The sequence below is a fragment of the Balaenoptera acutorostrata genome, chromosome 11, assembly GCF_949987535.1.
Source record: "Balaenoptera acutorostrata chromosome 11, mBalAcu1.1, whole genome shotgun sequence".
Taxonomy (NCBI): Eukaryota; Metazoa; Chordata; class Mammalia; order Artiodactyla; family Balaenopteridae; genus Balaenoptera; species Balaenoptera acutorostrata.
Window position 1 is genome coordinate 100,052,221 of NC_080074.1, and position 24,597 is coordinate 100,076,817.

Genomic DNA, 24,597 nt, shown 5'->3' on the forward strand with positions numbered 1-24,597 from the left:
CGCGACTCCCCGCCTCCACGTCCCGCCCCCGTGCTGACGCCGCGCCCCCAGCTGGGCGGCGAGCAGAGCCAAGATGGCGGCCGAGTTGGAGTACGAGTCTGTTCTGTGTGTGAAGCCCGACGTCAGCGTCTACCGGATTCCGCCCCGGGCCTCCAACCGCGGTTACAGGTACTAACCCCGAGGTACTGCGGCACGCGCGTACCCGGTCGGGGCTGACACTTTGCTCCTCAGTAGCACGCTGCCTGTGCCTGCCACTGCCACCTCTGGGTTGTCACCTTGCTAGGCTCCCCGCCTGGGTTGTTGTCACCCTGTCCTCCTGCTCTTCCCCCACTCTGGACTGCTGTCATCCTTTTTTCCGCCGCTTAAAAAAATGACTATCCTACATCCTCCCACCCCTCCTCCCCCGGACCCCCTCTGGGTTACCCCTCTGCCCTCCATCCGTTTCCAGTCGTGTCTGCTCTATCACCAGTCACCTTTCCTTCGCTCTTCCCTGCGTCCTTTAGCTTGTCACCCTCATCTTCCCCTCGCTGTCTGTCCCCGCCCCCCATTTCCAGTACCTCGTGCGTATTTGTGGGTAATCTTTGTGTCGTTGGCCCCTCTCTGGATGAGCTAATTTGTCTTTTGTGCTGTTCCGTCTTGTCACCAAATCTCATCATCCGCCATATGGTTTTTTCTTTCAGCTCTTTTGCCAGTGGGCAAAGGTTATGATCCTAAGTTTTCCAATGGTTGTCCGGTCTGTCTCTTTTCAATATGTTTTCTTGGTGATACTATAGTATTTTCAATCTTTCTTCCCTACCCCCTTCTCTCCATTTCGCCTATAGCTTTTACTTCCAGAGTTAAGGCAGCATTTTCACTGGAGGGCTGACTAACCACCTTGTAATCCAATGACTGGGAGGGTCTGAGTATGCTGTAGGAAGTCACCAAGTCATGTAGTCCAAAGAGTTAACATGTAACTCACTGGGTTGCATGTTAAAAAATATGAGTGTGAGCCCTCGCAACTTTACAGCTGTATGATTTGAGATAAGTCTTTTAGCCTCTCCAAGCCTCAGTTTTCTCATCTGTAAAATAGAAGAAAAAAAAAGGTGGTAATAAAACCTGCTCTAGCTAGGTGCCTTGTAGAAGTTTTTAGAGGGTTAAATGAAATCATACAATAAATGTGAAAAAGAATTTAAGATAAATTTCCTAAAAAGAATTTAGGAAAACAGTAAAGCAGTATATAAATATGAGATACTGGTTTGATTTCTCTCTCTGACTCACATCACCATCAGGATTTTCCTCTTGGCATTTATTATTACCTCGGCTGAAAAGTTATCTTCTCCCTGTGCCCAATGTTTTGCCTCATTATCAGAGGTTCATTCATCGTGAATCAGTATCTTTCTGCTTGCTGACCTGTGCGCTAGACCCTGTGGGTTGTACCTTTTGGCAAAGAGGTAGTCCTGATTTCAAGCTTTCAATCATACTCCAGATTGACCATGAATAAGACTCTACATGCTTTTTGATGGTAGTCACAGGTACTAATACGTGTGCGTCAGTTGAGAACTCTCCTTCTTTGGCGAGCCCTCCTTGACCTTCCATTCTGGCTTAGGTGTGGTCTTGGTGCTTCCATAGCACCTGGGCTTGTCTTTATCACAGAGCTCTTCCTTCTGCATTCTCATTGATTGTTTGGTCTCCCAGTTCTCCAGACTAGACTGTGAACAACTTGAGGTCTTTTTAAACTTTATATTCCTAGGGTCTAGCACAGTTTCTAGCACATAGTGGAGACTCTGTAAATGTTGACTTAAAGAAATTAGTAGATTACATTTAAATTAACATTGATTGAACTGTGAAATAAGGTAAAATAGCTCATGACCTCCAACTTTACGCATTGAGACTTCCTAAAGGATATGATACACGTTGAAGTGAGGTTCTGTTCTTTTTCTTCTACTTAAAGCTTTTTAAAAGCTTGAAGCTTCTCTCACCCATCTGCTTTCTCTGTCTTCACTTCTGGTTTATCCTTTATCCTTATGTCAATTAACTGCATTGAGCCATCAAAGCAATTTCTTAATTTTCCTCTTTTACCCTTTTTCTTTTTGTCATTCTGTGTTTTCCATGCTTATTATTGACATCTTATCTTACAAGAGGCTTTTTACATCAACCACTCTTAGTCAGTGAAGAGAGCAGAACTGAGTTTGAATTGTGATTCTCATTTATTTGCTGGGTTACCTTTGGCAAGTCACTTAACTCTTTCGAACTTTAGTTTCCTCGTCTGTAGAAATGGATATAATATTACTTACTTTGTGAGATCCTCTCAATTTTCACAAGAATGGGCATAATGCCTGGAACAGGTGCTTGATAAATATTACTTTTCTCCCTTTTTGTCTGTGTCCATTTTACATTATGAGCATGATTTGTTCTCCAGGCTGCCATTAAAGGAAAAACTGGACTTTGTAGGAAGCAGGAGAAATGCTTTCTTTGAGTGACTAGTAAGATGAGAGGGAATAATTGACTTTGGTTCACTTAGCATAAGCTGTTGCTTCCCAGACTTTCACTGACCAGACTTATGGAATTTAGGTTGATGCAAAACTTATAAATGGTTAGAAAATGGTTTCCCAACCTATAAAACTTTTTTTTATTCATCATTACCCTCCTCCTCAGCTAAATCAGTATTAAACCCTATAGTGTGTTTTAATGTAATGAAAAGAATGCTGGACTTTGAAGTTAGGGATTGTTACTTAGTGTGTTATTGTCTATTTCTTCATTTAGAGAGAGGTGGTAGACTTTTATGCCTAGTCCATACAGCTGCTATAAGACTTATTGCCAAGGTAGATGAAAATTTGTGAGGTTGGTTTAGAAGATCAGTAAAACCAAGAGTTCCTCAGGGCAGGTCAGGGGAGTGGGAGAGGAGGTAAGGCTCAGGGCTGAGGGAAACTGCTGCCATGAGTGTCCATTCATTTACTGAGGATTTGTTAAATATTGGCCACCAGACACACAAATAAGCCTAGGAAGCTGTCCAAAGAAGCGTGTCTAGTAGGCTTGTTCCTAATATTTTCAGTAGCCCATTTCCACTATGTCTAGCTCATGGCGGTATAGTGGAATAAGTAACGACTCATTAAAAAAATTTCATAGACAGGGACCTCTAGAGCTTGCTCTAATCTGGATCAGATTCAGGTACTTGAGGGTCTTTGAGGCGGGACATCAAGAGAGAAGGGTGCGACAAAGATTTTATCTTGTAAATCCTATTCAGAACTTGTCCTAATTTAAATTTTCATTTCTTCCTTTCCACCATTTGCTTACCATCTTGTGAAACTTATTTTTATTCAGATATACTTTATTGTTACCTTCCTAACCTGCAAGTATTAGTCTTTAGGTTCCCAAGGGATGAGTTTTTTTTTGGGGGGATGAGTTATTACTGACTTTTATTTGCCCTCCCTTTTCTACACTGCTGGCAAAACAAAATCACAAATACAATGTTTTGTAAAATTGTTTCATGTTTAAATAATGTCTTAGATTTCATTCAGATTCATTTATAACACAGATCATAAGGATTCAGTGTTTGTACTGTTTCCATGGACATTTGTATCTCTAATCCACAAGTCCTTCCTGAAGTCCAGGTTCATATATTCAAACACATACTCTGTATCTCCTCTTGAAAATCTGTAAGACATCTCAGACTCAACATAGCCAAAACTGAACTCCTGATCTTTCTTCCCAGACTTGCTCTACTTGTAGCCTTCCTCATCTCAATTATTGGCAATTCCTCTGTTCAGGCTAAAAACCTTGGAGTCATCCTTGATTTTATCTTTGATGTCTCTCTTTCTCTTCTACCTCAAATCCATTCCATTAGAAAATCCCGCTGCCTTACTTTAAATATATCCACAGTCTAGCCACTTCTGCTCCTTTCTCTTCCTAGTCACCATCGTGACTCTCCTAGATTAGTACAGTAGTCTCTTAACTAATCCCCCTGCTTCAGTGTTCATATTGCTGCATCTCTGCTATGATAGCAAAGTAATCCTCTTAAACTAAAAGGGAGATCATGTCACATCTCTTCTTAAATGGCTCCTTTTTCACTCACAATAAAAGCCAGAGTTCTTACAATGGCTTATAAAACCCTACATGACCTGTCACTCAGTTAGCTCTCCCACTTCATCTCTTTATTCTAACCACAGTGGCCTCCTTGCTTGAGGGCAGATAATGGCAGGCATGCTCCTATCTTAGCATCTTTGCACTAGCTGTTTCCTACACCTGGAATGCTTTTCCTCCAGATATCTGCATGGGTAACTCTCACTTCACACTTTTGCTCACATTTCACCTTGTTAATAAGGCCTGCCTTATTAACCTTGACCACCCTTTTTTTTTTTTTTTTAACATCTTTATTGGAGTATAATTGCTTTACAATGGTGTGTTAGTTTCTGCTCTATAACAATGACTCAGTTATACATATACATATGTTCCCATATCTCTTCCCTCCCGCATCTCCCTCCCTCCCACCCTCCCTATCCCACCCCTCTAGGTGGTCACAAAGCACCGAGCTGATCTCCCTGTGCTGTGCGGTTGCTTCCCACTAGCTATCTATTTTACATTTGGTAGTGTATATATGTCCATGCCACTCTCTCACTTTGTCACAGCTTACCCTTCCCCCTCCCCATATCCTCAAGTCCATTCTCTAGTAGGTCTGTGTCTTTATTCCCATCTTGCCACTAGGTTCTTCATGACCTTTTTTTTTTTTTCCCCCCTTAGATTCCATATATATGTGTTAGCATACTGTATTTGTTTTTCTCTTTCTGACTTAACTTCACTCTGTATGACAGACTCTAACTCCATCCACCTCACTACAAATACCTCCATTTCGTTTCTTTTTATGGCTGAGTAATATTCCATTGTATATATGTGCCACATCTTTTGAATGCTGCAACATGTTCATTCTCCCACGACCCTCCCGATCTCCCTTTTCTGCCTCTGCATTTTCTTTTTACCGTAGCAGTTATCACCTTCTGAGATGTTAATTATTTTACTTATTTATTGCTTCTTTTTTATTATCTATCTTCTATTAGAATGAAAGCTTCATGACGGCTTTAAATTTGGTTCCGTCTTGTATCCCAAGTACCTAGAACAGTACCTGCAACTTAATACACACTCTGTAAATATTGGTTGAATTCAGTGAAAGATAATATGTTTAGGGATTTGGGAGGCTTCTGTTACCTAATATATTTCATTTAGTAGACTTTGTTGTTCCCTGATCAGCAAAACACTATTATATAAAATACCATCTACAGTATTATATAAAATAGTGTCATTGTGATAAATTTTTAAATTGCTTTTTTTTGTACTTTTATATACTTTTATTGATGCTTTTTGGACTTCAGTAGTAACCTTCTATTTGCTTTGGACTGTGTGTAACATGAGGCATCTGTATAGAGAGAATCATGAGTTAGTCTTTTGATTATTTAATACGTAGAAAGAGTAAGCAGTTCAGAAGAGGGAAATAGAAATATGGCAAATGATCCTGCGTAGGTTTTTAGTGTATTAAAGACGTTGACCCGAGGCCTGAGGCTTCTCCATTTTCCTATCTTAGGGCATCTGACTGGAAATTAGATCAACCTGATTGGACTGGTCGCCTCCGAATCACTTCAAAAGGGAAGATTGCTTATATCAAACTTGAGGATAAAGTTTCAGGTAATCTGTGCTGGTGACTCTCTAACATATTAAGGATATTGGTTTGATGTTCTTTTATAAATACCTTCAAATTGGGGACTGGCATGGAAATACTTGTTAATTGAGTTTTAAATGTTTGTTTCCTTTGCTCAAAGAAGTCTTTTCCTTACCTGTCAGGGGAGCTCTTTGCTCAAGCACCAGTAGAACAATATCCTGGTATTGCTGTGGAGACAGTGACAGATTCCAGCCGCTACTTTGTAATCCGGATCCAGGATGGTACTGGTAAGGGATCAGGTATTTTGAATGGGTTGAGATTAGGAAAATAGTTAATGCAGTTCAACAGAAGTGTGTCCCAATGCATTTATCTTACTTCAGTTTACTAAATTTTTCCTCCCCTTTGTCCAAAGTTAATTCTAGTTGCTAAAGGAGAAGGATTAACATGTTTGTAATAGATATGAACACAAGTTCCAAGATGTGGTTATTAAAAGTAGACGTAAATAAATCAAAATGTTTATCTAACCAAAGAATTGACACATATTGCCTCTTCATTGTTGTGGTGGTTTTTTGTGGGACTATCTTACATCAACTGTGTTTACGGCAGTCATCTTTTCTCCAATCAGAGGTTGGCAAATTTTTTCTGTAAATACACAGATAATAAGTATTTTAGGTTTTGTGGGCCAAATGATCTCTTGCAACTACTCAGTTCTGTTGATGTAATGTGAACGCTGCCATGGATGGTATGTAAACAAACTGGTGTGCCTTTGTTCCAGTGAAACTTTATTTACAGGAACAAGCTCTGGCAGCATTTGGCCCATGGGCTGCATGCAGTTTGCCGATCCCTGGTCCATGAGAAAATATTTCACATTCACAGATGTTATCTAGTTAGGGTAAATATTACATTGATATTTTCACTGGGTAGAGTTTGCCCTAAGGGATACTTCCTGTTCTGAAGATTCCTGTCTTTTTCACAGGGCGTAGTGCTTTCATTGGCATTGGCTTCTCAGATCGGGGTGATGCCTTTGACTTTAATGTCTCTTTGCAAGATCACTTCAAGTGAGTGAAGCTTGTCTTTAGTTACCAGGTTACATGTTTGGGGAATGCTGCTCCTCAGTTGAGTGGGCACTATCTCTCTTACCTCCTGGTTTCTTTACTTGGTAAAGAATATAAATCTTCCCATTCACTCTGTTTTCTTACATTATATTTGTATCTGTTCTATCCTTTCCTTATAGCTAGAATATGTTTTTAATCCCTTGTACAGTGGTTTGAGATGGGGCTTTTGTTTATGCCTCTGGGGAATTTGCCCTTGCTTTTAGGTGGCTGAAGGAGGCATAACAGTAACAGCAGGGCTGTCTGTGAGATATGTGGGGAGTTATGTGCCAGTTTTCTCACTCCATGTAGCTGACATGTTTTGTGCCTGTCACAGTACTTCTTCAGCCCATTCGATCTTGGCTCAGCGGTGGTGGACAGCACCATGCACGCTGTTGGCTTCCTACTTCAAGCGCAGGCTTTTCTGCCTTAGGACTTCCTGAAACTGTGGAAGGCCAGCCAGTTAGCAAGGGGGGCAACCTGGAAGGACTGAGGAATTAACACCCCCTCAGGGGCCACCCTCAACCATGGGGGATGGGAATTGGTGGCTAAGTGCCCTCTTTTGGAGGGACAAGTTTAATATGCCTTTTGAATGGTTCCTCAGCGGTATTGAAGTCCAGTTGCCCTTTCTTGGCTTTTCTTCCTTTCCTTTCTCACATCTCATGTTCCCTTACTCTACTTTCTGGAATCATGTTTCACATAAATTAGCTACACTCAAATTTGTGTGTCAGACTCCGCTTTCAGGGAATCCCAATTAAAATAACTTACTCTTTTACTGAAGGTGGGTAAAGCAGGAATCTGAGATTTCCAAAGAATCTCAGGAAATGGATAATCGTCCCAAGTTGGATCTGGGTTTCAAGGAAGGGCAGACCATCAAGTTGAGTATTGGGGTGAGTATGGTTCCCCCCACCCCTCCTTGTATTTCCATAAGCCTGTGACTTGCTCTTTTTCTTTCTCTCACTCTGCTTCTTTTTTTTTTTTTGTAGAACATCACAACCAAGAAAGGAGGTGCTTCTAGGCCCAAGACTACAGTGACTGGGGGCCTAAGCTTACTCCCACCACCGCCTGGAGGCAGAGTCACAATTCCACCACCGTCCTCCTCAGTTGCCATCAGCAATCATGTCACTCCACCGCCCGTACCAAAATCCAGTCATGGAGGTACTGATGCAGGTAACTCTCTCTAGCACTTTAACCTTGAGAAATCATATCTTAGGGTTTAACTGGATAACACCTATTTGCCAAGGAGAGTGTCGATGGTTTTGCTGTTTAAATGGTGCTTGACACTGACAAGGTGATTCTGGAAGCCTCTAGCAAGGCATTGAAGCTTTTCTAGTGAGCTGAGAGTCATGGTTCTGGGTGGTTCTTTGGCTGAAAATGAGTAGATATTGAGAAGACTGTTTCCTTCACTGTACCTTGGTGACAGAGATGCTAGTGGGCCTGCGAGTCAGATGGACCAAGATTTTGGTCATGGCTCTGCTACTTTTTATCTGAATGTGTTGGGTAACATTATTTAATTTCTTTGAGTCTCAGTATCCTTACCTGTAAAATGGGGATGTAAAACTACCCCAAGACTGTGAGGGTGAAGTGACGTGATGGCACCTAGCCCAGTTCTTGGAATATAGTAGCCGTTCAGTGAGTGTCATTTCTTAATCCGTTCCATTTCTTCACAAGGGCAATGAGAGGAAATGAGACGACATCTGGGTTTATGAGTACATTTTCATTTTTCTTTACTGTCTGGTGGGAAAAAAGAATAGATATAGTTATTTCCATTTAAAAGATGAGAAATTAGAACTTGGGAAGGAATTTTCCTAAGTTTAGAGAATCTGGTATTAGAATCTGGGAGTTTTAAGTTATATCATTAATTAGTTAATTATAATTTAATATAATTTAAGTTTTAAATTATATCATTAATCATTTGTAATTGATTGCTAAGAGCAAACTTTCTCTTTCTGGAATTTTTGAGGTAAAAGTGGTTATAGGCTACTTCTTTTGGTAAGTGTTGCCAGAAGGCACTGAGGATAGTATCTAAGGTTTATTTATTTTTATTTTTTAAAACTAAACTTGATAATTGTAGATTCACATGCAGTTGTAAAAAATAATACAAAGAAATCCCACATACCCTTTAGCCAGTTACCCTCAACATTTTGCAAAATTGACATTGAGACCATCTCATCATCTTACTTAGATTTCGTCGTTTTTACGTATTCTCATTTGTGTGTGCAGTTGACCCTTGAACAGTGCAGGGCTCAGGTGCACTGACCACTTCCTCCCTGCCCGCCCCCCCATGCAGTCAAAAATCTGTGTATAACTTCATAGTTGTCCTTCTGTATCTGCGGTTCCAAATCTGCAGATTCAGCCAACCACAGATCATGTAGTACTGTAGTGAATGTTTACTGAAAAAAAATCCCTGAGTAAGTGGACCCACGCAGTTCAGACCCATGTCGTTCAAGGGTCGGCTGTTGTTCTGTGCAGTTTTGTCATGTGTAGGTTCCTGGATCCACCACCATGGTCAGGATACTGAACAGTTCCACCACGACAAGGATCCCTTGTATCGCCCTTTTATAGCCACACCTCTTTGCCTCTCCCCACAATCCCTAACTCTCAGCAATCAGTCACTAATCTGTTCTCCATCTCTAATTTTGTCACTTCAGGAATGTTACCTAAATGGAACCATATAGTATATAACCTTTGGGATTGACTTTTCCCACTCAGGATGATTCCCTTGAGAGTCATCAAGTTGTATATAGCAACAGTTTGTTCCTATTTATTGCTGAGTAGTGTTCCATGGTATGGATGTACCACAGTATGTTTAATCATCACCCATGGAAAAGCATGTGGGTTGTTTCCAGTTTTTGGCTGTTACAAACAAAGTCACTGTGAACATTTACGTATAGGTTTTTGTGTGAACATAAGTTTTTGTTTCTAAAATTTTTATTCTGTTTCCCCTTTTCTTATTTCTTCTCTTACCTTGTATTCAGATATCCTTTTAGATTTGGATTCTCCTGCTCCTGTAACGACACCAGCACCAGCTCCAGTTTCTGCAAGCAATGACTTGTGGGGTGACTTTAGCACTGCATCCAGGTATTAGCATAGGGAAACCAGCATACTCTCAACCAGGGTATTGATGATGTATGTACAGTCAAATGAAGTCTCTGATCTGGGAAAGCAGGGCATTTGTAGGTCATATAGAGTTTTCAGCAGGAATTCTAGGTAAGGAAGTATAGGAGTGCTGGGGATGGTGGGATAAGAAAGCTGTAGCATGAAGCTTGAGTGGAATATCTCAGGCCTTAGTAAGTAGAATTGTTGTGAAGTACAGTTTCAGGAATTCTGGGCAGAAATTTCTTACTGTTAAGGATGGAGTCCCTATCCTAATATGCCTTTGGCTATCTCTCTGTTCTGTCTCACAGCTCTGTTCCAAACCAGGCACCACAGCCATCCAACTGGGTCCAGTTCTGAGGAGCACTGGCAGGACGTTAAGGACAGACTTGAAGAATCACAATGACCTTGAAGGCACCAATCTGAGGGGAGCTCGGAACCCCTTCCCTCCCCAGAACCAAAATTATTGAATGGTTGTTTTCATAGCTTCTCCATTGCGTTCAGGCTGGTGTGTCACTCCCCGGTGTTCCTTGCTGTACAGCCGAGAAAGTATTTCTTATCTCCTGTTCACTATCAGGGCAGGGGCATAGTGGGTCTTCTGATACTTGTGGCTGACTGTTGCAGGGCTCTAAAGGCCAGGGTCTCTTTGGTGGGGAAATAACCTCCAACATCTGTAAAATTTTCTCCATCTTTAAATTCTTTAACTTTTTTCAGAATCATCTCATGACCCTTGTGTACCTCTTTGTGAAGCTCTGTTTAGCAATTTCAGGGGAGACAAAAACCTCAGAACTTCCTTTTCCATTAACTGAAGACTCTAAAAATGGACAGACTGATCACAGTGTTTACAGATTCAGAATTTTGATAGGGGTAGGTGTGAAGAAAGACCTGTTTCCTGGGTCTCTGCTATATATCCTCCCTCAGGCTTGTCTTAATTCAGTGAACATCCAGTGCTGGGTGCAGCCCCCTGACCCTCTAGTGTCTAGTGTGTTTACATGTCTCTTCCTGTGACAAGAGGGTTGTGTTGGTGGCACCCCACTCTTGTTTTGTGGAATAGTGCAGCCTCTCTGATCAGTGGGTGTCTCTTGGATGAAGGAGGTTCAAGGGACTATGTTTTCCTACTTATATTCTAGAGAAGCAGTTACTTTCTTGCAGCTCCATCTAGTTGCTGCATTTGAAGCACAGCGTTACTTTGTAATGGCCCCATTATTTGTCCTAAAGTTAAAGGGTTTAGAGTTTTTAACCTAATTTGTAGAGCAGAGAGGTTGAAAGCACTTAACTCTTGTTCAGTACCCACATTACCTTGCTGCCTGGGTATCTGGCTCCTTTTCATACACATTTATTTTTTCAGTCCACCAGCTCTCCAACAGAAAGCTGCTGTTACATGTACCATCATTTATGAAGCAAGCTGGAGAGCCGTGGCTTTAGCTGTGCTAGGTTTTGCCCAAATGACGGCTGCAATACCCATCACCAGGAGTATCTCAGATTCCCGCGCTCTGCCCGCCATTCCTTTTACCACGCTGGGAAGTGGTCCCGCTCTTAGGTAGCTGGCACCAGCTGCTTTGTCTGCTAAGGGGCACTTGTGAGAGTGAAATGGGAGGATCTCACTTCTTCCCTTAGCACCTATTTGGATGTGTACCCCCTGGCTGAAGGGAGTCCTTATATTTAGTTTCAAAATAGAGTCTCTCTCTTGGATTTCCTTCTTGACTCTTTTTAACTTTGGGTCCATTTTTTTTTTTCATTACTTCCCGTTCCAGGCAGCTCTATTCTTGCAGAGCCATGGCAGGACATTTAAAAATTCCAATAGAAAAACACTAAAAGGAAAGCCTGTAGAATCACTAGTGACTAACTACTGGGAGCCTATTTTCTCAATCTTCCTCTATGTTGTGTTCTTTGTATTCTCAAGATGATAATATATTATTATGTATTTGAATTGCTGAAAAATTGAAAATGAACTTTCAGATATATGTATATAGAGCATATGTATGCTGTATTGGTGCAATAATGGTAATTAAAAATATGGAAAGAGGTAGTGTCTCTTTTATCTTTCTATTTGCCTGTTTCATTATCTTTTTTATTTAATTGACCCAATATAGGTGGCCAGTAGGTAATAAAAGGACATTTTATATCTATTACTCATTTTCAAGAAATGGAGGTTTTAAGAGGTTAAGGCTAGACCTCTGTCCTCATGTTTCTAAACCCACAGAGGCTCCTTGTCGAGATCATTTGTATTTATTATTTATTTGCTGGTACAGTTAATTTCATTTGCTTCGAATTATCTTTGTGATATAGGCCACCTTTCATATCCCAGAACTATGGTCAGCATAAATGAAGGGAATCAATGCATGAGATAGAACTAAAGTGAGAGTCATAGACTTTGGAAGCCAGAAGGATCTTGGAGTTCTCATTCAGTGATTGTCACAGGAGATGAATCAGAATGATATGGGTGCTGCTGCTTTTTTTTTTCTTTTTTTGTTTCCAATTTAAAATAACATACTGCTCTCTCCAGAGATTCTGATACACCTCCCCCATTTGCCCTCCCAGGGAAGGGCTTGGATGGCTTCCCCAACCATGGCCTTTCTTATCATTACTGAGATTGTGAGGCACTATCATGGATAAACATGTATCCTAAACTGCAGGGGGGTTTTTTGGGCAGAAGATGCAGATAATTTTTCCAGCTCAACCCACTTGGTTAGACATTGACATCTGCCTTCACGGTTGTCATGTGAGCTTTTATTACTCCTCACTTCTTCCATTCCGATAACCTTCTAGGTAGTTGCCTTGCCTCTAGCTTTCTCAGCCCTAGTTCAGCTTACACGTTGCCACCAGAATAATCTTCCTGAAACCAAACCCTGCTCATGCCCTTTCCTCCCCTACTCATTGATTACCTTTAATAATTTTCCTTTGCTTACAGGTTAAAGTCCAAAGTACCATTTCATCCTCAGCTCGCAATTTTCCCTTTCAGTCTGCTCCTGCACGCTTGTCATTCTGCAGATGCCATCAGCAACATGGGCATTGAGTGCTTGCAATTCCCTCTGCCTAGAATTCCTTCCCTCTCTACCTGCCTGGTGAAATCCTTCCCATCCTGGAAAGCTCAAGTGCTGCTTCATGAAACATTATCCCCTCAGTCTGAAAGGTGATCTCCCTTGTTTTTTGGGGTTGCTGTTGAAATTCTCTTCTTACTAGTTTGTAAGCTCTTTGATATAAGGACCATGTCTTCATTTTTATCTACTCAGTACTTTCCATATGCCATAAATATATACTTGTTGAATTAACAGTGATTTCAGTGAAGAGGGACTAGACATCAGAAAGTTGGGTTTTTCCTTTTTCACTCATTCTCATTTTGGTTGTTCCTAGCTACAGGACATAAGTATTCCTTATATGCTTTGTTATAGTTGCAGAAGGTCTCATTTATATGCTCCAGAGTCAGTTAATATTAGGGCCCAAGAAAGTAGTATTGGAGACAAATTTTACTTTGATACATAGACGCTATGGCCTGGGAAAAGGAAAACTGGATATCATGTAGCGCAGCTGCTGATAAATCTGGTAGCTTACTTTCTGATCTCAGTTATTACAACTGGCTAAGATTGCACTTGGTTATATTTAGCTTTTTTTCTAGCTTTTTAAAAAAAGTCATTTCTGTTATTGCCTCTTAACTGTACATGAGGAAAATACATATGGTTTTTGACTAGAACTTATACTCAGGAGCTCCCCATCAATCACATATTCTCTTGAGAAAGAAAGGAAAAAGGAAGAGGATTACATTTACTTTCAAGTCCCTTAAGCCTGGGGAATGTATAGGCTTGGTGTGGTTTTCACAGCAACCATGGTTGAAACCATGTTGTATGGCATTTATTTCAGAATAAGAATTGTCATTTTCAGTCCCTTTTTGAAAGTTATTAAGATATGGGGGTGGTATGTTTTTTAAAAAGCTCTAGTATACTAAAGTCTACATCTCAGTCAGGAGTGAAATAATTGTCCTTTGAGACCTCATGTTCTGCCCTATCAATCTAAGACTAGTGTCATCCCCTCAAACACAATAATGCATTAAGACCAACGATGAATGTTTCTGTTTGCTTTTTAATATTTTCTTTTGTCTTATTTGTGTTCTGCCACTGCACCTAATAATAGTAAAAAAATGTCTTTGAGGCAATTTCTGTCAATGCTTTAACTGGCTGCATATCAGCATGGGACCACTAGAGGACGGGCTCCCCCCAGCAACTCTAGCACAGCGGTAGGAATTACTGCTCAGATTTCCTGGTGGCAGGGGAGACACCTGAAGACATAAATGAAGACTGTCAAGGGACATTTCATCTATGGAGTAAGCATGTACCCGATCCAAAGTTTGTTGGGAATGTAGAAAAACAGCTGTTTGGGTAGGTGGAAAATGAAGAACAGAATAATACTTTCTTCAGACTTTAATACTTAAATAAATCTTTGAATGAATGGGGAATATACTTATTGATTTTAATGACCCCCCCCCACCTTCCCCAGTCCCACCAAAATAGGTGATTAATGGGAAGTAAAGAGGAGTGGTTATGAGCATGAGTTTGGGAAGAGACAGACTGCCTTGGCACAAAATTTTACTCTGCCACTTACCGGCTTTTTGACCTTGGGCAAATTAACCCTTGTTTGCCTTGGTTTCCTCATATGCAAAATGAAGATAATAGTTCCTACTTTATAGAGTTATTGTCAGGATAAAATAAGTTAAAAATTTAAAGTGTTTAGAACAAAGCCTGGCGTATGGTAAATTCTCTGTTAGTACTGCTTCTACTACTGCTGCTTGGCTGGCTATCTTAATTCTGGCTATTAAGATTGCAATAACATGGTAAGTATAAGGGCAAAATGATGAGATCCTTTCCTTTTTTAAAAAAGTTAATTTTTATGGGGATATAATTGACATATAACATTGTAAATGTTTAGGTGTACAAAATGTGATACATTTATTGCAATAATCGAAGTGTTAGCTAACACTTCTGTCATGTCATGTAATTGTCATTTCTTTTTTGTGGTGAGAGCAACTAAGATCTAATCTCTTAGCAACTTGGAAGTTGGTAATATAATGTCTATACAGGCATACCTCATTTTATTGAACTTTGCTTTATTGCACTTTGCAGATACTATGTTTTTCACAAATTGAAAGTTTGTAGCAACACTTCATCCAGGAAATCTATCAGTGCCATTTTTCAATAGCATTTGCTCACTTTGTGTCTCTGTGTCATGTTCTGGTAATTCTCACAATATTTCAAACTTTTTCATCATAATTATATTTGTTATGGTGATCTGTGACCAGTGATCTTTGACATTACTATTATGACTTGCTGCAGGCTCAGATGATGGAAAGCATTTTTTAGCAATAAAGTATTTTAAAATTAAGGTATGTATATTGTTTTTCAAGGCATAATACTACTGCACACTTAATAGACTACAGTGTAGTGTAGACATAACTTCTGTATGCTCTGGGAAACCAAAAATTCATGTGACTTGCTTTATTGCAATATTCGCTTTATTCTGGTAGTCTAGAACTGGACCTGTGATTTCTCCAAGGTATGCCTATAATGACTGTACTATGCATTAGATCTCCAGAACTTATCTACTGGTTGAAAGTTTGCATCTTTAAACTGCATTGCCCAATTCCTCCACCTCCTAGCCTCTGGTAACCACCAGTCTACTCTCTGTTTCTATGAGTTTGGCTTTTTTAGATTCCACATATAAGTGGTATCATAAAATATAGCATTTGTCTTTCTCTGACTTTTCTCACCTAGCATAATAACCTCAAGGTCTCTCCACGTTATTGCAAATGGCAAGATTTCCTTCTTTCTTATGGCCGAATAATATTTTCTTACATATGTATACCACATCTTCTTTATCCATTCATTGCAAATGGACCCTATGGTTGTTTCCATACCTTGCTATTGTGAATAATGCTGCAATAAACATGGGAGTGCATATATCTCTTCAATATCCTGTTTCATTTCCTTTGGATATATACCCAGAAGTGGAATGGCTGGATCATAATAGTAGTTCTATTTTTAATCTTTTGAGGAAAGTCTGCACTGTTTTCCATAGTGGCTGTACTAGTTTTCATCTCCTCCAAGAGTGTGCTAGGGTTCCCCGTGATCCACATCCTCACCAACACTTGTTAATTGCTTCTTGTCTTCTTGATGATAACCATTCTAATAGATGTGAGGTGATATTTCATTGTGGTTTTGATTTGCATTTCCCTGATGATTAGTGATGTTGAGTACCTTTTCATGGGAATGGGTCCCAAGCATCATTCTTGCCAGCCTAGGCCCCAACCCTAGGACTCAGAACAGTGTGAATTAGAAATGGTTTCTTTGTGGTCTTGAGTCACACTGAGTCAGTCAACTGCTTGTGACTCTAAAAAAATGATCTTTGGACTATTTGTATGTCTTCTTAAGAAAAATGTCTGTTTAGTTCCTCTGCACATTTTAAAAATTGGATTGTTTTTAGTTTTTGTTTTGTTTTGTTACTGAGTTGTATGAGTTCTTTATATATTTTGGATATTAACTTCTTATCAGATATATGGTTTGCAAATATTTTCTCTTATTCCGTAGGTTGTCTTTTCTTTCTTTCTTTCTTTTTTTTTTGATTGTGTCTTTTGCTGTGCAGAAGTTTTTTAGTTTGATGTAGTCCCACTTCCTGATTTTTGCTTTTGTTGCTTGTGCTTTTGGTGTGATATCTAAAAAATTGTGGCTAAGACTGATGTCAAGGAGCTTCCTCCATATGTTTTCTTCTAGGAATTTTATGGTATCATGTGTTAGTTTAAGTCTTTAATCTATTTTGAGTTAATTTTGGGGAGTGGTGTAAGATAGTGGTCCAATTTCATTTTTCTGCATGTGGTTATCCAGTTCTTGCAACACATAGTTTTGTTGAAAAGACTGTCCTTTCTCATTGAGTGTTCTTGGCTCCCTTGTCAAATATTAGTTGACTGTAAATGCAGGAGTTTATTTCTGCACTCTCTATTTAGTTGCATTGGTCTATGTGTCTCTTTTTATGCTAGTTTTTTTTTTTTTTTTTTTAATATAGGTCCACAATTTTTTTTTAAAGTATTTATTTATTTATTTATGGCTGTGTTGGGTCTTCGTTTCTGTGCAAGGGCTTTCTCTAGTTGTGGCAAGCGGGGGCCACTCTTCATTGCAGTGTGCGGGCCTCTCACTGTCGCGGCCTCTCTTGTTGCAGAGCACAGGCTCCAGACGCGCAGGCTCAGTAGTAGTGGCTCACGGGCCCAGCTGCTCCGCGGCACATGGGATCCTCCCAGACCAGGGCTCGAACCCGTGTCCCCTGCATTGGCAGGCAGATTCTCAACCACTGCGCCACCAGGGAAGCCCTATGCTAGTTTTTTTATGTTTTAATTATGATAGCTTTGTAGTATAATTTGAAATTAGGAAGTGTGATGCCTCTGGCTTTGTTCTTTTTTCTCATGATTGCTTTGGTTATTACTTTTTTGTGGTCTTTTGTAGTTCCACACAAATCTTAGGATTATTTTTTCTATGTCTGTGAAAAATGCCATTGGAATTTTGATAGAGGTTGTGTTGAATTTATACTTGGCTTGAGTAGTATGGACATTTTAGCAATATTAATTCTTCCAATCCATGAACACAGGATATATTTCCATTTTTTTTGTGCCTTCAGTTTCTTTAATCTAAGTTATAGTTTTTGGTATATAGAAATTTCACTTCCTTAGTTGAATTTATTCCTAAGTATTTTATTGTTTTTGATGTTATTGTGAATGGGATCATTTTCTTTCTTTTTTGGTTGTTTCACTGTTAGTATATAGAAAGGAGACTGATTTTTATGTGTTTAGTTTGTAACCTGTAACTTTACTAAATTGATTTATTAGTTCTACCAGTTTTTTGGTGGAGTTCTTAGGATTTTCTATATATAGGATCATATCTGCAGAGACAATTTTACTTCTTTCTGATTTGGATGACTTTTATTTCTTTTTCTTACTTGATTCGTCTAACTAGGACTTGCAGTACTATGTTGAGTAGGAATGGTGAGAGTGGGCCCCCTTGCCTTGTTCTGAACTTAGAGGAAAAGCTTTCAACCTTTTATCATTGAGTATGATGTTAGTTGTGGTCCTGTCATATATGACCTTTATCGTATTCAGGTATGTTCCTTCTCTACACAATTTGTTGAGAGGTTTTATCGTGAAAGAATGTTATAATTAGTCGAATGCTTTTTCTGTATCTATTGAGATGATCCTGTGATTTTTGCCTTTCATTTTATTAATGTGGTGTGTCACAGTTGGTAATTTTTGTATGTTGAACCATCCTTGTAACCCATCCTTGTAGCCACTTGATCATGGTGTATGATCCTTTAAATGTGCTGTTGAATTTGGCTTGTTAATTTTGTTGAGAATTTTTGTATCTATATATCAGGAACATTGGCCTTTTCTTGTACCCTTATCTGGCTTTGGTATCAAGGTAATGCTGGCCTTGATAAAATGGGTTTGGTAGTGTTCCCTCCTCTTGAATTTTTGGGAAGAGTTTGGGAAGGATTGCTGTTAATTTTTAAAAATGTTTGGTAGAATTATTTAGTGAAACCATCTCGTCCTGGCCTTTTCTTTGTTGGGAAGTATGTGATTACTGATTCAGTATACTCACTTGTTATTGGTCTGTTCAGATTTTCTATTACTTCCTGCTTCAGTCTTGGTAGGCTATATGTTTCTAGGAATTTTTCTGTTTTTCTAGGTTATCCAGTTTGTTGCTATGTAATTTTTCATAGTAGTCTCTCATGATCCTTTGTATTTCTGTAGTATCAGTTGTAATGTCCCTCATTTCATTTCTGATTTTATTTATTTGAGTCTTTTCTCTTTTTTTCTTAGTCTCGCTAAAGGTTTGTCAATTTTGTTTATCTTTTCAAAACACCAGCTCTTAGTTTTGTTGATCTTTTCTATTGTTTTTCTGGTCTGTGTTTCATTTATTTTCACTCTGACTTTAGTTATTTCATTCCTTCTACTAACTTTGGGCTTAATTTGTTTTTCTTTTTCCAGTTGCTTGAGGTGTAAAGTGAGGTTGTTTATTTGAGATCTTCCTTTTTTCTTAATGTAGGCATTTATTGCTAAAAACTTCCCTTTTAGAGCTGTTTTTGCAGCCTTGCATAGGTTTTGGTATGTTGTGTTTCCATTTTTGTTTGTTTCAAGATATTTTTTGATTTTCTGCTCGATTTCTTTGACCTATTGGTTGTTCAGGAGTGTGTTAATTTCCATACATTTGTGCATTTTCCAGCTTTCCTTTTGTTATTGATTTCTAGTTTCATACTATTGTGTTTGGAGAAGATACTTGGTATGATTTCAGCGTTCTTAAATTCGCTAAGACTTGTTTTTTGGTCTAACAAATGATCTATTCTGGAGAATGTTCTGCACTTGAGAAGAATGTGTAGTCTGCTTTTGTTGGAAGGAATGTTCTGTATATGTCTGTTATAGGTCCACTTGGTCTAAAGTAGGGTTGAAGTCCAATGTATGCTTTTGATTTTCTATCTGGATAACCTATCCATTGTTGAAATTGGGGTATTGAAGTCTCCTACTATTATTGTCTGTTTCTCTCTTCAGATCTCTTCAGATCTGTTAGTATTTGCTTAATATATTTAGGTGCTCTGATGTTGAATGCATATATGTTTATGATTGTTATATCTTTTTGATCATTATATAATGACCTTCCTTTTTTTTTTTTTACCATATTTGGCTTAACATCTTATTTTGTCTGATATATGTATAGCCACCTCTACTTTCTTTTGGTTTCCACTTGTATGGAATATCTTTTCCATCCCTTCATTTAGCCTGTGTGTGTTCTTAAAGCTGAAGTGAGTTTCTTATAGGCTACATATAGCTGAGTCTTGTTTTCTCAGCCACTCTGTGTCTTTTCATTGGAGAATTCAATCCATTTACATTTAGAGTAATTATTGATAGATATGGACTTATTAATGCCATCTTTCTAATTGGTTTTTGTCTGTTTTGTAGTTCCCTTGTTCCTTTCTTCCTCTCTTGCTGTCTTCCTTTGTGAATTGATGATTTTCTTTAGTGGTATTCTTTGATCCTCTTCTCTTAATTTTTTGTGACTCTACTGTAGGTTTTTGCTTCAGGTTACCCTGAAGCTTGCATAAAACATCATTTCCTTCCTTCCTTCCTTCTTTCTTTCTTTCTATCTATCAATCATCTATCTATCTGTCACAGTGTTGTGAGCTGATAACAATTTAACTTTGATTGCATACAAAAATTTCACCCTTTTATTCCCCCTTTTTATGTTTTTCATGTCACTATTTACCTCTTTTTATATTGTGTGTTCATTAGCAAATTATTGTAGCTATAACTATTTTTAACACTTCTGTGTTTAACCTTTATACTAGAGTTAAGTGGTTAGCATACCACCATATCACAGTATTAGAATATCTGAATCTAACTATATGCTTACCTGTATCAGTGTGTTGAATGTTTTTGTGTTACTAATTAGCATCCCTTCATTGGTGCTTGAAGAACTCCTTTCAGCATTAATTATAAGGGAGTTCTAGTGGCGATGAACTCTCTCAACTTTTGTTTGTTGGGGAAAGTCTTTGTCTCATTTCTGAATGACAACTTTGATAGGTAAAGCATTCTTGATTGGCTGTTTCTTTCTTTCAGCACTTTGAATATATCATTCTATTATCTCCTGGCCTGCAAGGTCTCTGCTGACAAATTTGCTTATAGCCTTATGGGGGTTTCTCTGTATGAAAGAAATATTTTTTCTCTTGTTGCTTTTGAAATTCTCTCTTTGTCTTTGATTTTTGGCAGTTTTACTATAATGTGTCTTGGAGAAGATTGTTTTAGATTGAGATTTTGGGGTGACCTTTTGCCTCATGAATTTGGATGTCTAATCTCTTCCCAGGTTTGGGATATCTTTAGCCATTATTTCTTTAAATAGCTTCCTGTCCCTTTCTCTCTTTCTTCTCCTTCTGGTACTCTAATAATAGGTAGAATGTTTGTCTTAATGGTTTCCCATAAGTACTGCAGGCTTCTTTTCTTCCTTTTCATTCTTTTTTTTTTTTTTCTTTTTGCTCCTCTGATTGGATACTTTCAGTTGATCTGTTGTCTACATCACTGATTCTTTATTCTGCTTGGTTAAGTCTGAAGTTGAAGCTCTCCATTGAATTCTCCAGTTCAGTCATTATATTCTTCATCTCCAAAATATCTGTTTGGTTCTTTTTTATGTTCTTGCTCTTTGTTGAACTTCTCATGTTTTTCTTGTTGTTTTTCTGATATCATCAAACTGTTCATCTGTGTTCTCTTATAGCTTTCTGAGCCATTTTCTTTTCTTTTGTTTTATTTTATTTTATTGCTTGCACCATATGGCATGTGGAATCTTAGTTCCCTGACCAGGGATCAAACCCATGCCCCCTGAAGTGGAAGCATGGAGTTTTAACCACTGGACCACCAGGGAAGTCCCTGAGCCTCTCTAGAACAATTATGTTGAATTCTCTGTCAGGTAATTCCTGGAACTCCATTTCTCTGGGGCAAGTTACCGGAGGTTTACTGTGTTCTTTTACATGTTTCCCTGGTTCTTCGTTATCCTTGTAGCCTAGCATAGTTGTCTGAGTATCTGAGGAAGCAGTCACTTCTTCCAGACTTATGGACCAACTTTGGTAAGGGAAGACTTTCACCTGTGGGTGGGGGCATGCAGAAGCATGCTGTAACCCCAGGTCTAGTGATGCAAGGTGCCAGGTGCTGGGGTGTGTAGTTGCGCTGGGTCAGGGTCAGGGTGGGAGCATGATGTGTTTTCTGTTCAGGCTGTTGTAGTCCACAGCATCAACAACTGTGTGGTCCTTAGTGAGCACTGCAGGGGGTTCATAGAGGCTGTAAAGGATTTTGGGGTCCTCAGTGGTACCCCCAGGTCCAGTGGCTGGGGACCAAAAGGCTGTGGTGGAGGGTGGAGCTGGTGGTGTGCACACACTTGGCTGTGGGGACCAGCTGCAGGTGCCTGTGAAGTGGCTGGGGTCAGTTGCAGACACACACGTAGTGGTGGGGGCCAGGGCAGGCAGCAAGGGTCAAAGCCAACTCTGGGCTCACTGGCAGCTCTGGGGGCCCTGGCTGTCAGCATGCTCTCCTCTGGTTGCATAGTCTTTCCCTTGGGGTGTGTGCACTGCTGTGGAAGCTGGTGATGGGCATCAGGCTGGCAGTGTGCAAGCGCACAGCTGGAGAGGGAGGCTAGGTTCGAGTATGCACAAGGTGTTTGGGGTCAGCTGCTGAGGTCTGTGCTGGCATCTTGTATTTTGCAGCTTCAGAGGCCTGGGCTGGCTGCCAGTGTGGTTCAAGGACTCCAGTGAGGGTGGGGTGAGGGCGTTGGAGGGAGTGGGGAGAGACTCAAGTGGCTGGCAAATGTGATTTTGCAAATGTGAGTATGAAATGTGGATATAAAAGCTAATGAAATCTGCAGGGGGTTCACTGCAGCTCTGTTAGTTTCTGCAGTGGTGAAATCTGCTGGGTTTGTCTATAGAGCAGGTCACTGAACTGTGAGCTCTCCAGTTGTGTGGCTGCTATTGGTAGATCCTACTTTTCTTCCTTGTTTCTAATGGTCTCTATGCATCTCAGCTTTGCTGGTCTGGGTAGGGTGAAACTGAAGTGGGACCTTCTTGAATTGTCCCGAAAGGCTAGGGAAGTGGATCTCTCACTCCACCCTTCCTTTTTTGATAAGGGGAACTCTTTCTATCTGGGAAGTTCCTTCTTAGTACTAAACGATGTTGGTTTGGGGGGTGGGCTGATGTAGGCAGAATGAAACTGTCTTCCATCTCCATAACCTGATTATTCTCAGATTTTCTGTTCCACTGTGTTGCTGAAATTTCTAAAGCAGACTCCAGAGCTCCCCCAGAGCTGTTTTTGTTAATGGATAGCTGTCTAATTGTTGATCTTTTTTGGGGGGGACAGAGGCTGGGGTCTCCTATGTTTCCATTTTGGTGATGTTGAAAAATAATTGATCCAATTCCTTGATATATGATAGAACAAGATATTCCAGATTCACCTTGTACTTTTGTACTGGTTTTTGTTTTTAAATCTAAAGCCCAGGGAGAGGTATTACCGATGGGTTGTCTCTTTCTAGTTTCCCTTTCACTTAATTTAAAATTTTGCATTGATTCTGAATTAGGCAGAGATCTTAGTTCTAAATTCTTGTTTCATCACCTTCGTGTGCTTTTAAATCCACACCTTTAGCCATTACTGGACCTGATAATCTCCACGCAGACTTGATGACTCTCAGTTCATGAAGGTTAACTCTGGTTACATTTTCACCTCTTGTCCCGTGTTTGTGTGTTCTGAATCTGTGAGGACCCAGTAATAAACTAAGAGCATTTCTCAAGAATAGAATGGTTACTTGCTGAAAGGGCATGACTTGCTCTAATGAATACTAGAGGCCTCCTCTGAATTGTCCTATTAGGGTTTGCCTGTAGAATCAAACTTAGCCTTTGGTTTTTGGCTTCTTCAGCCTGCAGTTATAAACAATAAAGGATTCTTTTAACATAGTCTTAGAAATTCTGGTTTTCAGGTTTTACAGTAAGCCAAGAATTTAGGGCTTTGAGCTTGTTACTCTCTTCCTTTAGGTTGTCCAGGGCCATAAGAAGCAACTATGCTCTATAGTTCTTACATTCTCTTTCCCTTGCAGTCATTTGGTCTCCTAAAGTCTTGTCTTCCTTGGGTACTCTTTTTTTTTTTTTGAACTTTAAAAAAAATTTTATTGGCGTATGGTTGATTTACAATGTTGTGTTAGTTTCAGGTGTACAGCAAAGTGATTCAGTTATTCGTATAAATATATTCATTCTTTTTAGATTCTTTTCTCATATAGGTTATCACAGAATATTGAGTAGATTTCCCTGACAACACTTTAAAAAAAATTTATTTTATAAAAGTGTAGTTGATTTACAGTGTTGTGTTAATTTCTGCTGTACAGCAAAGTGATTCAGTTATACATATATATTTATATTCTTTTTCATATTCTTTTCCATATTGGTTTATCACAGGATATTGAATATAGTTCCCTGTGCTAGGTGACAACATGTTTTAATTTGTGTTTTAGTCTATTCAGTCTGCTATGAAAACAAATACCAGGAATTAGGTGGCTTATAGCAACAAACATTTATTTCTTATAATTCTGGAGGCTGGAAAGTCCAAGTTCCTGGCATCGGCAAGTTCTGTGTCTGGTGAGGGCCCATTTCCTCATGGACGACTGTCTTTTCGCTATAACCTCACCTGGTGGAAAGGGTAAAGGAGCTTTCTTAGGCTTCTTTTATAAGGACAGGAAGTCCATTCACGAGGGCTCTGCTGTTATGACCTAATCACCTCTCAAAGGTCCCACCTCCTAATACTATCACCTGGGAGGTTAGAATTTCAGCATAAGAATTTTGAGAGGACACAAACATTCAGTCCATCACAATTTGTTAAGTTATTTTGCCATTATATGACAAGGACTGCCAGGTCCCATTTGTTATTACTAGTTAGGTTTTCTCTTCTCTCAACTTCAACCAGATTAGGTAATAAATCTCCAATTTCCCCCATTTTACTGGGAGTCTATTGCCTTCAAGTATTTGTGGTACTGATTCTGAAAGCAATGTTTGTATTTTCAGCTTCTGTGGTATGTGAAGAGCTCTGTTTCATGAAGTGGGCATGTTCTCCAAACATAGGAAGTTAGATGCTGGACAGCCCATCTGAACGACAGTGCTTGCTATACTTGCCTTACTGTGATACACGTTTCTCTTTATATGCTATTGTATTTTATTTGATATTATTAAGGATTTAAAAAAAAA

General features: G+C 39.4%; 1 protein-coding gene across 1 annotated transcript; it reads left to right on the forward strand.

Moving 5' to 3' along the window:
- The first annotated feature begins 20 nt into the window (after positions 1 to 20).
- NECAP1 (NECAP endocytosis associated 1) lies at positions 21 to 11,840 on the forward strand. Its single transcript, XM_007170107.2, has 8 exons — positions 21 to 168; positions 5,552 to 5,652; positions 5,809 to 5,913; positions 6,603 to 6,684; positions 7,499 to 7,607; positions 7,704 to 7,887; positions 9,696 to 9,798; positions 10,125 to 11,840. The coding sequence occupies exons 1-8, from the start codon at positions 74 to 76 to the stop codon at positions 10,171 to 10,173; spliced, it is 828 nt and encodes a 275-aa protein (XP_007170169.1). The 5' UTR covers positions 21 to 73; the 3' UTR covers positions 10,174 to 11,840.
- Positions 11,841 to 24,597: the final 12,757 nt, after the last annotated feature.